The 17,396-nt window shown below is 49.1% G+C and overlaps 1 protein-coding gene across 7 annotated transcripts in view; it reads right to left on the bottom strand.

Moving 5' to 3' along the window:
- Positions 1-10,568: 10,568 nt before the first annotated feature.
- The window catches only part of NFYC (nuclear transcription factor Y, gamma), a 67,069-nt gene continuing 60,241 nt past the window's right edge, over positions 10,569-17,396 (bottom strand). For 4 of the 7 annotated variants that reach the window (XM_014539525.1, XM_005866030.2, XM_014539527.1 and 1 more), the window contains 3 exons: positions 15,121-15,228; positions 12,717-12,776; positions 10,569-11,786 (listed from right to left, as the gene is read on the bottom strand). In XM_014539525.1, the coding sequence (XP_014395011.1) occupies positions 11,355-11,786; positions 12,717-12,776; positions 15,121-15,228 (600 nt within the window). In that variant the 3' untranslated portion in view covers positions 10,569-11,354. The remainder of the gene's footprint in view (positions 11,787-12,716; positions 12,777-15,120; positions 15,229-17,396) is intronic. The other 3 variants (XM_014539526.1, XM_005866031.2, XM_014539528.1) reach the window with 1 other exon arrangement.

The raw sequence follows: 17,396 nt of genomic DNA, 5'->3' as shown, positions 1-17,396 counted from the left end.
TGAAGATGGGGAAGAGCCCCCAGGTAGGCCACTCAGCCCCCCAGAGTCTCCTCTGATGCACGTTCAGTCGGAACTGCTCCGTGGACTTGACTACAGGTCAGGGCACATGGGTGCTAGCAGGTGAACTCTGAGCCAGCCTGCAGCTGGACAACCTCCCAGAGGCCCCCGGAACCCACCCAGAAACGGGAGACTTCCCACCAGGCACTCCCCCTCCAGCGGAAAGTTCTTGGTGCCTGGCCTCCTCTCTCTAGCTGGTAACAGGGGGCGGCCCTCTCGTTCTCTTAGCCCAGCACAGAGCGGTGATTTGGGTTTCCTCACCCTCCTTCCCTCTTTCCCCTGCGGAAAGCTTGGGCCACACCAGCCGCTCCCTCCGCAGGCCCTGCCCCAGGGTGAAGCTCTTCCGCAGCAAACTCTTCCCGTTCCTCCGGAGGATCTCGGGGGACAGAACAGCCGAGCGGGAGGGGCAGGAGAGGGGGCGGGAAGGCAAGCTCGATTCTCAGCTGTCAGCAAAGGCGGCATTGATCTGCTGAGCGCCAGCGGGGGAGGGAGGCCAGCAGAGCTGTCAGCGCTCAGAGAGGGGGCCTCAGGGACCTAGGGGGTCCCCAAGCTGGGCTTGGCAACCTGTGCACACCCCTTCACCCTTTCCCTCTGCATAGCAGGGGGTGCCTTCTGGGGTCTGACCTGAATCTCTCCCGCTACTTCTGGCTCCAGGTGCGCCCAGGGCCAGAGTCCGAGGCCTTTGGGCAGGTTATGCCCCGTCTTTATTGGTAACTGGGGCGGTTTCTGCACCCCAGGGCCCAGCTGTGGATGCAGTGCCTCGCTGGGTTACCCATCCTCTCCCTATGAGCTGAAGCTAGCATCCCCTGAATGTATGGCACTGCTCGCCCAGAGCCTGGGCCTCATCAGGCAGGATTCATGGCGGTGGGACTAGGGCAGGGGTGGGCAAACTTTTTGACTCGAGGGCCACAATGGGTTCTTAAACTGGACTGGAGGGCCGGAACAAAAGCATGGATGGAGGGTTTGTGTGAACTAATATAAATTCAAAGTAAACATCATTACATAAAAGGGTACGGGTACGGTCTTTTTTTTTTTTTTAGTTTTATTCTTTTCAAACGGGCCGGATCCGGCCCGCGGGCCATAGTTTGCCCACGGCTGGACTAGGGTCTGGGGCCTGAATGGTGGAAAGGAAAGCAGTTGCAAGGGAATCTGGGGGTGTCTCAGGGTCTTTTTGAGGGACCAGGGGCCAGGTGGCAGAAATGGCAGTTGAACCCAGGTTGCCCTAAACTTGGGCCTGTTGTGGGAAATCTGATCCTCAAGCTCAGCATCGCCTCTGGACCCCACACCTCCCTTCCCGTTTGGGGGACTGCAAAGTCCCTTCCTCTCCTTGTGAGGAACCCTCACTGTGGGAGTGGGTCTCTCATCACCTTTCCCAACTCCATCTCCAGATTAACCCGCCACAGGCAGGCGGAGGAAAGACTGTGGTTGCAGCTAGAGGGATAGGAGTTAGATCTCAGGAGGGACTTCCACAGGGCACAGAGGCCCACTTCTCCCGCAGGTATGTGTGCAATGGAGGTCAGGCCCACTTTTTAAAGTGGAGACACATGGAAGGCTTCCTAAGGGGTGAGGGGATGGGCAAGTTGGTTCTAGGAGGCTGTAAGCAAAGCTTAGTCGGTGTTTCTATGCGTGGAGAAGCAGTGGAGAAAGTCTGGTTCTGAGAGGACAAGCCACTCACCCGGCTGCCTTCCTGCTCCATCCAGATTCCCAAGACATGACTGGGAGAGAGGACTTTCCCCACCACAGCCCTGATGACAAAGATGCTTTTCTGAGCAAACAGCTGTCTAGGCTTTCTCGGTCAGCCTCTCGGCTGCAGGGAGCGGGGGAGGATGGGGTGCTGCAGGTTCCCACCCTCCTCCGTCCTTCTCCCCCACCTGTTCCCTTCACCCCACCCTCAGCAGCTTTCTTCCCAGCCCCAGCCCCAACTTCTCTCTCTGGTAACACTGCTAACATGTCCCTGTCGGGCCCAGACTCACTCACTGTCCCACCTGGGCAAGTCCCTTCCTGGCTCTGGGTTTCAGTTTCCCCATCTGTACAACCAGAAGGGGCAGGGCTCCAGGATCTCCTATCATTCGTCACTGGCACCATCATCCATCAATGGAGCACGTATTGATTGAGAAGAAGGGTGGGGATGGAGAGGGCTCCCATTTGCAGGGCACCAACCGTGTACAAGGCTCTGCCCCTTCTGGGACCTAGAGCAACCCCTTTGCACACAAAAAAGCTGAGGCTGAGAGGTACGGGGACTTGCCTAAGGATACACGGCCAGTGGGTGACCCTAGATCTGTCTATGACTTGTCCTCTCCCCTGGCTGGCACCTACCTACTGTGCACGGGGTCCTGGGATCAGTGCTATGGGCTGAGGGGAACCATAGATGGCCCAATCCTGTTCTCTAGAACTCACTCCTACCAGGCACAGAGACTCCCAGGTCTAAGAGGGTTGAGATCTGCAAGTGGTTGGGACCAGGGGCCAGGTCCAAGCCTGTCACTGACTCTCAGTGTGACTCAGGTCAACCAAGGACTTTCTTGGGATGGGAAGGGGTGGTTGAAGTCAGCGGTTTTCAAACTCTATTAGCAAAGGACTCCTTTTTACAGGCAGAATCATAAGGCAGCACCCCAATGTGTAAAAAGCATTCAATCAGAGGTGCTCTGGTTAAATTGGGGTGAGAACCATCTTCCCCATCCCCACACCCTTAGGGTTCCACCCACCAGACTTCCTCCTCCGCCCTCCCCACACCCCAGAAAACCCCTGGGTTTTCTTACAGCTCTTAGGGTTGCTAGAGGTCAGGCGAGGGAGACTACCGACAATGGCAGAGGGAGCCTGGGGACAGAGGTGGGGAGAGCTTGGAGAGGCACAGAGAAGCACAACCAATACTGCCTGCAGCTCACATTGATGAGGCCCATGCTAAGTGCTAAGCCTCATGCAGGGGCTTCATCTGCATTGTCTAGTTCACCATCCCAACAACCCTGTGAGGTGATTCTGTTCACACCCCATTTTACAGGCAAGAAGACTGAGGCTCAGTGAGGAGACTTGTCTGGCACAGCTCTTTAGCCTTGTGCTATAGTGTGTGTGGACGGGCAGGTGGGGTGTGAGGATGGGGAGGATGTTATAGAGCACGGGGGAGAAAGAGCGAGCTTGGCAAAGGGGACACAGCAGGTCTTGAATGCTAGGCTGAAGGGTCCAATTTGGTCTGATAGGAACCAAGAAGCTTGGCCAGGGCCAGAGCCTAGGGCACGCCACAGAGGCTGGGGCTCTATAGGAGAGAGCCCAGAGGGGTGGAGGTACCAGCCCCCAGGGCAGCTGGCAGTGCCAGGGCAGACAGAGCACTGAACTACAAGTCACAGTTGGACTTCCTGGCTCTGCCTTTGGACTAGCTGGTGAATTTGGGTAAGTCATTCCACCTCTGCCCCACCTTCCCTGACTGATAGGAGGACTGAAAGCAATAATGCATGGAAGCTCGGCCGATGTGGCTCAGTGGTTGAGCATTGACCCATGAATCAGGAGGTCATGGTTCGATTCTGGTCAGGACATATGCCTGGGTTGCAGGCTTGATCCTCAGTAGGGGGAGTGCAGGAGGCAGCCAATCGATTCTTCTCTCTCATCATTGATGTTTCTCTCTCTCCCTTCCTCTCTCTGAAATCAATAAAAACATACTTAAAGAAAACAATGCACGGAAAAGTCACGATCATGCTGGGAGCTGTACAAATGGGAACCATTGATCTTACTGCTCTTTAGGTGTCTGTTCGATGGAAAGGGGAGATGCTGTGAGAATTCCCTAGTCCTCCAGCTCTTCTCAGCCGGGGAAGGGGTTAGAGTGGAGGGTGTTAAGGAGTGATGGCATCACAGGCTTTATTTACCTCTAGGGCTCCACCTGCACTGAGAGCAGGAGGAGGAAGTATGAGAGAAAGATCAGGCCTGCATCCTCTTCCCAATGAGGCCTGAGAGGACAAGAGAACTAGGCCACCCAGCAGGTGAGAGGTGCAGGAGGGTGGCCGGGGAGTTTCTTTCCCCCTAGTTCTGGACATGCCACTGAGCTCTCTCCAGCACAGACCATGCAGACCGACCGGGCCAGTCTGAGCCACAGGAAGTGAGGACAAAGTAGTGTCGCTGAGCTCAGCGAAAGTGAACCCCCATTGATCCTCATGGCTGGAGGGGGGCCCACAAGGAGGAGACACTGAGGGAAAAGGGGGTGGGGAAATGAAGGTCAAAGCCATTCTTCTTGCACTGCTCCTCCTCTGCCTTCAGGGCTCTGCCTCCTTGATCCCAACTCCTGGAAGACCATGCAGAAGACAACACTACCGCAGTCCCACTGGAAGGCTCCATGTTCTCAGCGACAGCCCTTGGCACAGTGGAAATGAGGAGGAAGGACTTTTCTGAGTTGCTGAGAGTGCAATGGGCAAAAGCTTCCCTGCTCCCCACTCCCCTGGTGGACGAGGGCTCAGAATGGGAGATGATGTGAGTAGGAGAGGCTGCAGATTGAGTGACAGGGCCAGGAGGCCCAGACAGTGGGACAGACTTCCAGGTCAAACTTGATCAAACACTTATTGAAGTCCCTTCTCCTTAAAATAGTAAATATACAAGATAAATGCTGGATAATTAAAAACAGCAACAACATATCCAAGCTCAAAAACAAGAAGGAGAACTCTCTAAGAGCCAGAAATAAGAGAGAATTCCAGTGGTGAGTAGTATTTGAAGCTCTACCTCTGAGGAGGGATTCAGGGAAGGTGGGTCAGAGGTGGAAGTATATTTGCAGACCCCACCAGTGGTATAGTAAGTAGGCTCCCTGCTTAGAGTGGGACCTGGGAAAGTGCTGCCTGCCATAAACAGACTAAAATAACTCTGCCTGCTTGCTACCTGCCTTGGCTTTGGATAGAAAGAGTGCCCATGTGAGTATGATACCTCAAGCCTGTCCACATGGGGGCTCAGGAGTTGATATGCACACCATGAAAAATCCCAAGCCGAGACAGTAATTAATATAAGAGCAAGTTTGGGGCTGGTGCACTTCTCCATAGCTTGGGCAAATACAACTGAGATATCATCCCTTATGGTAGCCTCCATATCCCATGGCACAGTCAGAAAAAAATGTGCTGAAAATAACTATCTCAAGAATAAAACTTCACAACATGTAAGAAGTACAACATCTTGAGAGACATCTCTCATGGGAGAATTCATACTTAAAGACCTAGAGATCAAGAAGCAATCTGAAAGTAAGTTTAATACAGTTAAAATCCAAGAAAATAAAGGGATAGCATTTATAATACCAGAATAGAAAGATCTCAAACAGGGACATGACAAAAACTAGACATTTTAGAAATGAAAACAAAAGTCGCTGACATTAAGCAAAAAAAGCAGATGGGTTAATAGAGTAAATGCAGCTGAAGAGAGAATTAGTGAAAGAGAAGCTAAACCAGAGGAAATCCTCCAGAATAAGTCACAGAACAACAAAGAGATTACTGAAAGAAAAGAGATGTAAAAGATTGAATGAAAAAATCCAGCATATATATTATTAGTTCCAGGAAAAGATACTGGAAAGAATGACTAAACTCTTTCCAGAAATAGGACATGAATTTCAAGATTTCAAAGGTCCATAGATTGCCTCGTAAGAGATCTTTCAAAACAAAAATACATCTAGACACCTTGTAGCCAAAGTGTAGAATATCAAGGATAAAAAGGAAATTCTAAAAGCCAACAGGAGAAAAGATAGCTTATCTACAAAGGTCCAATAATTGAACTGACAGCTTCTCATCGGCAAGAATAGATGCCAAGACAATGGAATGGTACCTTCAGAATGCTAACAGCAAATAATTGTGGACCTAGAATTCCATACATTGCCAAACCTTCATTTAAATACAAAGCAAAATAAAGACATTTGACACATATAAGATCTTAGAAAGCTTCTGTTCCACAGACCTTCACTGTAAGAGAGAGGCACAGTGGCTTGGGAGAGGGACAGGGAGCCGGAGAGGTGATGGGGCTTAGTGGAGGGCCAGGGCTGCAGGGGTTGGGGGAAGCTAGGTTCTGTTTTGGGCTTCCCCTCAGCACCAGCCAGCCAGAGGAGCCCAGCCCAGCCTGGCCCACCTGGAACTCAGCTCAGGTTCTCCCCTCAAGTGCCAGCCTTGCTGTCCCCTATCCTCTCTTCCTGGGCTGTGGTAGTGTCCCAGCATACAAGCTAGGGGGTAATGCTGCCAGCCCGACTCAGAGGGCCTTGAGGAGGATGCACTCAAGTTGCTCATGTGACCAAGCACTTGACCTCTACTGTAGAGCCCTCTCCACCTGGGAGGTCAGATGCCACCCCACAGAGGCCTATGGATAGCTGGAGAGGTAGGACAAAGGCTAGGTCCCTACCCAGGAGTTGGGAGTGAGGACTGTCATTCTCTGTAAGAAAGAGAATCATAAGCAGCGGGGACAAGACCAATGGGGCTGAACTGGTGGGGACAGAAGGTTTCTTAGAGCATACGGCCCTAATCAGCTGGTGCCCTTGGGTAATTACTTAACTTCTTTGAGCCTCAGTTTCTCATTTACAAAATGGAGAGAACACCTACCTAATGAGAATGCAAAGATGAAATGGGATAATCTGCCCTAACCGGTTTGGCTCAGTGGATAGAGCGTCGGCCTTCGGACTGAAGGGTCCCAGGTTCGATTCCAGTCAAGGGCATGTACCTTGGTTGCAGGCACATCCCCAGTGGGGGGCGTGCAGGAGGCGGCTGATAGATGTTTCTAACTCTCCATCCCTCTCCCTTCCTCTCTGTAAAAAATCAATAAAAAATATTTTTTAAAAAGTGACACTTAAAAAAAAAAGAAATGGGATGATCCACTTAGGTAGCAAGTTTTAGATATATTTCCCTTCACAGAAATTTATTTTTAAAAAATTCTCCATTTAATACCCCTGTAGCATTTTATCAGTGCTCAATAAAAAATTAAGAAGAAAAAAGCAACAGTGAGAGCAGAGGTGGGATGTGTGCAGTGTTGAAGGCTGTCTGTGAGGAAGGGTTCATGTTCATTTACTTACTCATCAGTTGCTGTTACTCTTTTGGTGTCAAGCCCTATCCTACAAGGGCTCGGAAGGCAGAGATGACCTTGAAGTGGAGGAGAACATAGGTAAGGAAGAGCCCAAACTAGAAAATTCTAATAGAGTGACAGGGGGTCTCTTCAGGGCCTAACTTGTATTTTTTGTCTATCTCTTCCATTTCCTCTCCCACCTCTGCCTCCAACCCAACATAAGCTCCAGGACAGCATAATCCTCGCCTGGCTTGTTTTCATCTGTCTTCACAATGTCCAAAACAGTGTCTGACACACAGAAAGTGCCAAAGAAATACTTGCTGAATGACTGTATTTGAGCACTAATAATAGAGACTGTAGAAGTTGCTATGGGAGCATCGAAGAGGTCTTTGCTAACTCCACTCCAGGAATTAGAGGTTTCTCAGCAAGGCCCATTAAATCGGGCCTTGATGGATGTATAGGAGATCAATAAGTGGAAAAGGACATTCCAGGCATTGGGGCCAGTACATTCTGAAAACATGGGAGTAAGTTCAGGGGCCAACGAGTAATTGAATGTGGCAGGAGCACACAGTGCAGGAAAGGGGAGTGGAAAGACACCAAACTGGGGACTTATGGCCTTGAATGAACTTAAGCTGCAGGAAAGTCCTTATTAAAATCTAACCACCTACCCTGATGTGATATTCTGGAAAGGGTAGTTTTCCAACCCTCACTGTTGCCCTAGTTGTACCTCCCTTCAAAAGTTAAGGGTCTTCCCAGGAAGGGGCCAAGGATCGAGTACCCATCGAGAAAAGGTGCAGTCATACTCCATAGTTCCTAGTCTTGTCTCAAGTTGAATGAGGGTGAGACAAGGCATCTCCCAGAAACTTGGGTGAGTGCTACATGCTGCCCCCTTGCGGCATCAGCAGAATTGAACAGCAAGGAAGCCAGCCAGGTGGTCTGTTGGTAATCCCAGGGGCCTCCAGTCTCCTGCATCCGCCTCCAGGAAAATTATCCCAACCACCAGCTGTCCACAGACCAGATCCAATTGCTTCCTTTATTCCCCACATACACTCAAGGCTGGGCCAATGGGTTTGAGGAAGCTGAGCAAAAGGAGTCAGTTCACATTTAGTAAAGCCTTGTACACACACACACACACACACACACACACACACACACACACACAATCTGGCCAGAAAGCAGCTGTGTATACACAGATCAGGAGACCAATGTTTTGGTTTCAGCTCCACCCCTATTCATGGAGTGACCTTGGGAAAGTCACTGCACTTCGATGTGTCTCCCATGTCTCCATCTGCAACACAGGGATCACGATCCCTCTTCCTGTCTCCCCTGCAGGGTCATTGTGAAGATCATCAGGAGGACGAAAGCTGCAAGTGCTAGGAAAAATGTTCGAAGAGTGCTCCGGATGTAAGGGGATCGTGCTGGGTATTAGATAGGGGCTGTCTTGGGCTGCACTGAAGTGTTTGTTTACACCCAGACGGGCCCTGCTGGCGGGGGAAAATTTAAAGGGAACGTGCTCAGCAAGGAAGCTGCTTGCCAATCACAACTGATCGAAACCTCCAAGAATGGAAATCTATGGAGAAATGGGGACCCATTGACTGGCCTATGTTTCCAATTATGCTTGGATTTTCAGAATGAGTCAAAGAGCAGCAAGGTGGGTCGGTTCAGTGGCCTCAATGTGGTGGTTTAGCCAGGAAATGAAAACAGCTGAGCTTTTCTCTGAGGCCAGGGCCCCTTGTGTGCACTTGACTTCATCCTCCCTCTGGCACAGGGTCCTCAAACTACGGCCCGCGGGCCACATGCGGCCCGCCGAAAACATGTGTGCATAGGAATTTGTTCATAATTTTTTAAAAAACTATAGTCCGGCCCTCCAACGGTCTGAGGGACAGTGAACTGGCCCCCTGTTTAAAAAGTTTGAGGACCCCTGTGAGTCTGGCACTTTCTCCACGCGGGGCTGGGCACCCAGCTATCAAGGAATATTTGTATGTTTGGATACAGCACAGTGGGAAGGCCATGAACCCTTGAGAGAAAAGTTGAGCTAGAATGAAGATAACTAGATAAAGAGGGGCACTGAACTTGAGAGCCTGTGGAGCTGCCGGAGGCTTCTTATGGAGGAAGACTTACTGCCTTCTCATGGTGATAGAATCTGCTTCCCCTACTCTGATGACACTGGAGGTACCCCATGTATTCCAGCCCTTAAAACTAGTAAAATACTTGCTTTTATAAAATAATGTCATTTTTCTTCCTTTTATGGTGTGACTTTTTTTTTTCAGAGAGGGATAGAAACATCAATGATGAGAATCATTGATTGGCTGCCTCCTGCATGCCCTCCCACTGGGGATTAAGCCTACAACCCAGACATGTGCCCTTGACCAGAATCAAACCCAGGACCCTTCAGTCTGCAGGCCAATGCTCTATCCACTGAGCAAACAGGCTAGGGCTGGTGTGACTCTTACCTGGTTCTGGCTCTTTTTGCTTTGATGGCCCAGAAGCCCAGGATGAAGTGTGAAACCTAATTCTAACAACCAGGTAGATCTTTACAGCCAGACTATTTGTTTTCTATGATCCATTTCCTACTCAATTATATTCTTCCTAATTCTGATCTGTAATATTTTATTTCATTGTGTATGTTTTCATTGCAAGCCATCCAAATTTGTATGTGTGGAATAAGGTGAAGTACTCTTCGGTCAATGATTGAAAATAAAAGATGACACAGATGTCCAGGTTGACAGCAGATATTTGGTGAGGAATTGTAAGGACATCAGGGTCAGACTTAAAATCATCTAATATTAAAGACTCTTCCCCACCCCCATCTCACACCTTGAGACAGTCCCAAAGGGAAGGGAGTTGCCCAAGTTTTTAAGGCATATTACTGTCAGAGAAGAAATTGATACCTACTTTTCCTGGCAATCAGTTCTCTGATCTTCCCAGACAACGGGCCTCATTGGATGGCATGGTGAAGGTAAGGAAGACAGCTCCCCATTGGCCAGTATGGTCAATGAAGTAGAATGCTCTTTTTATTCCTGTTTCAATTAACAGAATACAGGCCCTGGCTGTAGACCTCTTGTGACCTGCTGGTTGACAAGGGGCTTAGGCTGCCCTCCACGGCAGATGCTACTGGGTATGCCCACAGCAGGCAACTCAAAGTGCCAGCCCATGCCAAGACAGGAGAGGAGAGATTTATCTGGGTCCTACTTTGAAGAATGGAGCTTTCTCATTGAAAGATGTTCTCTTTTGACCCTCAACCAAACAGGACACAACTGAATCTGGCCCATGGTGGTAGCCCAGGACGTAAGGTGGGCAGGGGCCTCTCAGGAGCAAATAGATCCTGCTGAAGTTTACCTTTAAAATTAGCTGAAGACCTCAGTTTGAATTAGATGTGTAGTGTAAGTTTCCCTTAGCTTTTTTTCAAAAGGGTCCCCCCTCATTCACAGACACCCAACCTGAAGGCAAACAAACCTTTCCAAGCCTTTCCCAAGCCAAGTGGCCCTATGAATGCTGCCAAATACAGAACTCAAGACTTTTAATTGTCTAAAATGAGGTTTATTTCATGTCATGCATTGATGTCCATGCAGCAAAGGAGACTAGCACAATTCTTAATGCATTTAAAAAATAAAAATGTGTGTATGGAGGTAAATGCACAAAGTTCTAGTCTCCTTGGGTCCCTGGGAGGTTAGGGTCTGGGAATGAAACCATCCACTCTCCTCTCCATGGCGAATGAGTTCATCTCTTAAATGCAAGGATGTTCCCATGGCCTCTGGATACAGGTGCACAGAGCTCCAGGGCAGGAGCAGGGACAAGGAGAGAAGACCACTAATGAAAAAGAAGCTACACGCAGTCACCTAATTTAATCAGAGGACAGAAAAGATGGAAAATCCTGGGGGTAGCGGCTGTTCCAAGAGTCAGGAGATAACATACACCCGTTAGGAGATTTGCTCCTAAAAAGAAGTGGAAGTAAAACCCCAAAAAAGAAAAATAAAAGAAATATATCTTCAACCACACTCTTCAAGAAAATGCCATAAATATGTTATTTAATATTTTCATTTCATAGCATTGGACACACAACTCAACATATTGAAATATTGATTCCTTGGTGAAAAAAAAAAAGAAAAAAAGGAAATAAAAAATATTGCATTTTTCTGTTGGAGAATCTCGGCCCCCAGGTGTGGGGTGAAGTGCACCAATGTCCTAGCCTGCAGGAGGCGCTGAGGTCGGCGGGGTCCTCTGGGGAGGGACGCTGTGCCCACTGCCTGGGGCTGTATGGCAAAAATTGTGTTGGGTGTCCTTGGCCTTGCCAGCTCAGGCCCTCAGTCTCCGGTCACCTGGGGGGCCTGCCCGTCGGAGGGCTGGTTAGCTGACTGGATGAACATGGGCTGGGTGAGGTCCTGGCCGGCAGGCATGGTGACTTGCTGGATCTGGTAGAGCTGCTGCGAGGGGTGGAGAGGAGAGAGTGAGGTCACCCCTGGGAGAGGGGCATGCAGCTCCCTATGGGCCTCGAGTTGGTTCGGGGCCCCAGATACTTCAACCACCACCCACTGCAAGGCGTCAGAGGGAGGAGGGGATGTGGAGCTCTGCTGGGGTTGGGAGCAGCAGACACAGGAGGCACCAGCACGGTGTGAGGGGGTGTGTGTAGTGGGCGGGGAAGAGGTGCAGGGAGTTGCATTTCCTGTGGCTTTCACTTCTCTGGGCTCTGCCTCTCCCGTTAGCTCAGAGCCTGGAGCTTGCTGCACGCTGTTCCTCTGTGACAAACACAAGCAATTCGAACCACTGTACCAGCAGCTTGGAAGTCAGCATTTCCCCAATTCTCAGTAATCCTCACTGGCAGAGGCAATAGGATTACCCCCTCTTCCTCCTTTCCTCAGAATATCTGACTACACTGAACCTGCACTTCCTACATGGGCCCTGCTGAGGAGGTCACCTGGAATTAAACACTTCCTACAGCCAAGACCCGTGAGGGGTGAAGCAGATGCTCACATAGCCACTTTGGGAAGTTAGTGCCAACTGATCATTTGGTTTCTCAGGTGTCCCCCCAAAAAACCAGCCAAAACCCCTGCCACAGGAGCCCTGGCATGTGAACCTAGCACCTGGTGCTGGCAGGAACCAGAGGTGGATGATGCGGCTCCTCTCCTCTGGGCAGCAGAGAATACAAGCTTGGGCACGTCATCCCATCATGTCCTCAGGGGTGACTGGGAGCATAGTCATAGTATGAGGGGATAGGCCGAGGGAAAAGTAAGATTCTTTCTTTGCACGGGTTTAGAATTACTGAATTCCAGGCACTGAGAGGTTGAGAGGTCCCATGTTCTCTGCATTTCAACTAACCCATACCATTAAAGAGCAGCAGAGAAAAACTAGCCCTAGAGAGGGAAACAAGACACCTGTGTTCTAGTCCTTGTTCTGCAATGAACAGCTGAGTGATCATGGACAAAGCATTTCCCATTTCTAGGACTCAGTTTACTCATCCTTAAATGGGGATTTGGGCTATATAATGTCTATAATGCTAAAGGACAGGCACCCTGATTTAAAAACTGTACTTGTTTTAACAATTTCTGTCCCCTCATTGTTAACAGAAAATGGGACAGCTGCCCTTATCACCCAAACCCATAGATGTCATCCACTAGCCCTCACCCCCATTCCTCACCCTCTGCCCCTGCTCGGACTGGGGGTCCTACCTGTCCATCTGTGAACTGGCTGAACTGCTGCTGTCCTTGCTGGACCTCTGTCTGTGTGATCTGCAGGAATCAAGATAGCAGAGTAGGCAGGTCAGCTGCAGGGTCCGGCCACCAGCCCACCACCCAGGAGTGGATTGTGAAGATCAAATGAGACAATACATATAAAGTGCCCAGAATAATGCCTGGCATAGAACAGGTGTTTGACGTGTAGCAGAAAAGCAAGGTCCCTCCCATCCCGTAGCCCTGAAGGCTACTTAGAGTTGGCACCATATAGAGCAGCGGTCGCCAACCGGTGGTCCGCATGGTTGGCAACTGCTGATAAAGAGGACCTTGGAACACACGACATTACCAGTCACCTACTACCCCATCAAGGTCTTTTTGGGGCTCAAATCAAACAAACACCTAGCTCACAGGTGCTGACATGAGAGAGCATAACATTTTTGGTTTAGTCAAAAACCCTAAGAGTCTTGCAGCCAGTGAAGACAATTTGCAAAACACTGGGCAAAGTAGTGAGTGGTCCCTTTCATTCTTGGAAGGTGGGCTCCAAACCAAACCCGTATCACCCAGATTATCTGACTGGAATATGAAACACCCTGGCGAGCAGGTGGCCTTGGCCCTAGAAGCCCTCGTGGCAAACGTATAAAGCACTTTTTCCGATAGTGGTCACGTGCAGCCCTTTGGGCCAAGGATTGAGGGGGGGGCGCGGTGCGGCAAGGAAACATTTATCATGAGCACTTAAAATCTTAGGTGTGGATTTTAAAAGAAATTTACTGCCATGTCGGAATGCATCGAACAATGCCAGCTGTTGGAGAGAAGACTGAAGCGTGCTTGTGTGCACAGTTGTGTGTCTGTGGAACATTTGACTAGTAATGTCTTCTGTGCACCATCTCTTGGAATCATTACAGCCAACCTGCACAGTAAGGACGGTCCTCTCAGGTGTCCTCACAACGGCCAAAAACAACCCATCAGGTCTAGGGGACACGTGTGAAAGAGCTTCATACTATTGTTCCTTGTTTTGGGTCTTTCTCCTCCTATCAGTCTATAAGCTGCTTGAGAGCAGGAGCGAAGTTTTGTCTTTGAATCTCCCAGTGCAAATAAATTATTCAAGAAATGTCTGCAGAATAAATGAATGACCCTGAGACAAATGGAAAATATTCCTCATAGATGAGATTAACTGTGCCATGGCCAGCAGTACTGCCCTTTATATCAAAGAAAGCTTCATTTATCTTTAAATTCCTTTTACACACTATTTATTCAGCATTCATTAAACGTACATTTACTGAGCACCTACCACGTGCCAATTGTCACAAGTACAATCTGTTGTTATATAGACTGTGACTGCCCTCAGGTGCTCTCTTCTTGTTTCTTCCCCTCCTCTCTGTAACCACCCCCGCCCCAAGTCAAGCTTTCTGGCTTTAGTTTCTGGCTCCAAAACTGATATCTGGGAAACCAAGAACTCTTCCTTCTCATTTCCTCCCACCCCTAGGCCATAAAAAGTTTTTGGGATCCCAGGTTAGAATCTTACAAAAGTTTATGGGCGTTTTTTGTTTTTTTAAAGCGGAGGGTGAGGTACCCAAGGGTGTGACCAGTTTTGAGCTGATTCCATGTCAGTGAACTCCAAGGAAATTAAGGAAAAGCCCAAGTTCCATGTGAGCCTTTAATGATCCCAGAGACTTTATGGAATTCAGAAGCCTTACTTTTGGCTCATTCCTCACATTTTCCCAAATTAAATCTTTGGAGACCTGCTCTACAAACTCAGCTCTGTTACCACTGTCAATAGATACATCACCAGAAATGCAACTGGGCCAGACAGATCCAGCTCTTAAACGATCGCTGCTTTTTTTGGGTATGAGGCAAAAAAGAATCCATTAACAATGCCTCTCCTTGAGCAGCACCCCCACCCCCTGCAATGATGCCCACATTCCCCAACCCCCAAGCCCAGGGAGGTCCCCTCAGCACCTGTGGCTCACAGCCTCCAACATCCTAGGGCATGAGAGAAGAAAGGGGAGCAATCTCAGGTTAAGGGTGCCTGAGGAGGTGAGGATAAAATCTAAGGAAGCTTTCCAAAGGGCACAGGAGGGCCAGAACACAACAGCTATTCAGTTTTAAAGCTGCTAACAGCCTGACAAAGAGGCAATCTGTCAAAATACTTCTGGTGAGACCTGCATACAGGTACATCAGGCTTTCTTCAAGTATACTTGAGACTTCCCTGCCTTGCACTTCAGAACAAGATGGTAAGAGACACACTTTGAATGCAATTCTCCATGAAACCCCACCGTGGAGGTAGAATAGATATGCAGGTGTGGAGGTGGCTCTTGCTGAGGAATAAGGTGGAAGGGAGAATAATAAGGAAGCCAGCTCCTGCTGGTCCCCAAGTCAAGCCCTGCATCCCTGGGACACATACCTGCTGAGCATTGGTGGCAAGCGTCTGGATCTGTCCCTGCACAACTTGGGTGCCTGATACAGGCTGGGCTAAGCGAATGTACTGTAGCTGGCCGGTGTTCAGCTGCACCTAGGGCAGGGCAGAGACAAACAGTCCACAGGGGATTGAGTGCAACTTCAAACAGGCAAATTTTCCATGTGCCCTCCACTGAGCCCTCCAAAAAAGCATGCCCAGAAAAGTTCCTTTGTAATAGAGGTCAAAACAGCAAAACCATAACTTCCCTATCCTGCAAGTCACACACACAAAAGAGAATAGTTCCCTGAATGGACCTTGAAAAACCTCCCTGAGGATCTTGTCACATACATGAAAAAGCATGGCTGCACCCTCAACATTCATTGGCTCTTAGCTGTTTGTTCAGTTTATCTTAGGATTTTATCCCAAAGGCTGTCTAACATCATCAGAATGTTTATACCTTAAGTGTGGGCCTCTCTTCCCTCCAGCTCCACACTATTCCACCCAGTTCCCAGAATGGCTGATCTAATACTGTACTGAGAACAGCTCCAGTGTCTGCAGGAGCACAAAGCAGATGGCTGTCACTCCACACCACAGCCCTAGAACTGCCCAATTCCACGCTGCACATTTTGGAAGAAAAAGTTGGCCAGCTTTACTATCTCTGTCCCCAAGAGCCAGGACCAACGGGAGTCTGAGGGACTTTTAGGATCCTTGGTGTTCAGCACTAGCTTCTGGCTAAACATCTCCCAAGGGGAAGCTGAATCAATAAACCTTTCACAGAAAACTCCATCATGGGAAACCAAACCTACAAAAATGCCCTCGGAGTCCCTCATGCTTAAGATTAAGTCTCAGATAATACAATAATACCACATACTGCATTTAATTGTGTGCTAAAAGCCTTAACTCAGGCTCTTAACGCTCCAGTGTACCATGAAAGTTTTAGTGCTTTGCATGTGCAGATGAAGAAAGGGCCAAGGTGGTTACAACACAAGAGGAGCTGAGGCTCAGCAGAGAAGTCAGCAGAGGAGGGCTGCAGACATTCACACTTGGGATTTGGGGCGCCCAGACATCACCTCCTTGGCTGCCAGCTGCCTTTGTTGTAAGGGTGAGCTTCTTGAGGCTAACAGGCTTCTGTCCTGGAATAAACACTCCCCTGCCTTCAAGAGCTAATATCACTGAAGGGAATTGTACTTCCACGAGGAAAATGCTGGTGGGCTGAAGTGGCACTCCTGTGTGCATTGTTAAATCAAACTGCTTCTCTGCAACTGCCAGCCTGGAAGAGGATTGGAACCACCCAGACAGACTAATTCTAAAGTTCTGGTAGATCATTCCAGAATTGTCTGCTTAAGGCAAGGAGGGCCACAAAATCTAAACCTGTAAGAATCTAATTCAAAAGGAGATAGGGCATGATATTGTGACCTGCAGTCATTTATTTCCTGAGAATGTGCTGAGAGGAGCTGCTGGGAGGCTGTGATGCCAAGCCTCCCTTCCCCACCTCAATCCCTTGATGCAGCTTCCAGGCAACGATGTTAAGATGCTTATGGGGATAAAGGCAGCTGGGCAGAGGCTTAGGAGACCTCACTGCTGAGACTGACAGTGTCTGGTCCCAGGAGTCACAGAACTCCATCCAAGGCGCACGGGATGAAAGACTAAAGCCTTGTCCCAGCAGTGGGGAAGGTATACTGACGGCCATAGGGATTTTCCATTTCCTGGCTGGGAAGAGCTCTTTGCAGAAACTCAAATGTGATTGGAAAGCTGTGCACCAACTAGTTCCAAGCAGCTCTTAGAAGCTAGAAGCTCTTCTTTTAAGTTTAGACATCTGATGATATACTTCAGTCCTATATCACAGGATAAGTCTGGGGATCCTCACAGCTTTTATATGTTAACTAAAGAGCAAGTAAGTCTACCCCTTGGGCTTTCAAAAGAGAAGCAGTTTCCTTCCTGAAGGTCATCACTACTGCAAGCATGCTGATGAGTTTAGAAATGCAAGCTCCTATCCGAGAACCATGAAGACAAGGTCCTGAATTCTACTCATCTGTGCTAAAGCTCTGTGCGCCAGAGGGCTAAAAACACTCAAGCCAGTTACTCTTCTCTGGCTTAAATGAACTTATCTTGGTGCCTCCACATGAATGAAAACCATTCAAGAGAGGTCTTGGGTTGGTGGCTGAAAAAGTGAGGCAAGGAACCTGCAGCTGATGGATAGTGTGTGTGTATGACGAGAGAGAGAGAGAGAGAGAGAGAGAGAGAGAGAGAGAGGGAGAGAGAGAGGGAGAGAGAGAGAGAGG

The sequence above is a fragment of the Myotis brandtii genome, unplaced genomic scaffold (assembly GCF_000412655.1).
Source record: "Myotis brandtii unplaced genomic scaffold, ASM41265v1 scaffold220, whole genome shotgun sequence".
Taxonomy (NCBI): domain Eukaryota; kingdom Metazoa; phylum Chordata; class Mammalia; order Chiroptera; family Vespertilionidae; genus Myotis; species Myotis brandtii.
Note: the sequence above shows the minus strand (reverse complement) of the source record. Positions and strands in the feature narration are given on the sequence as shown.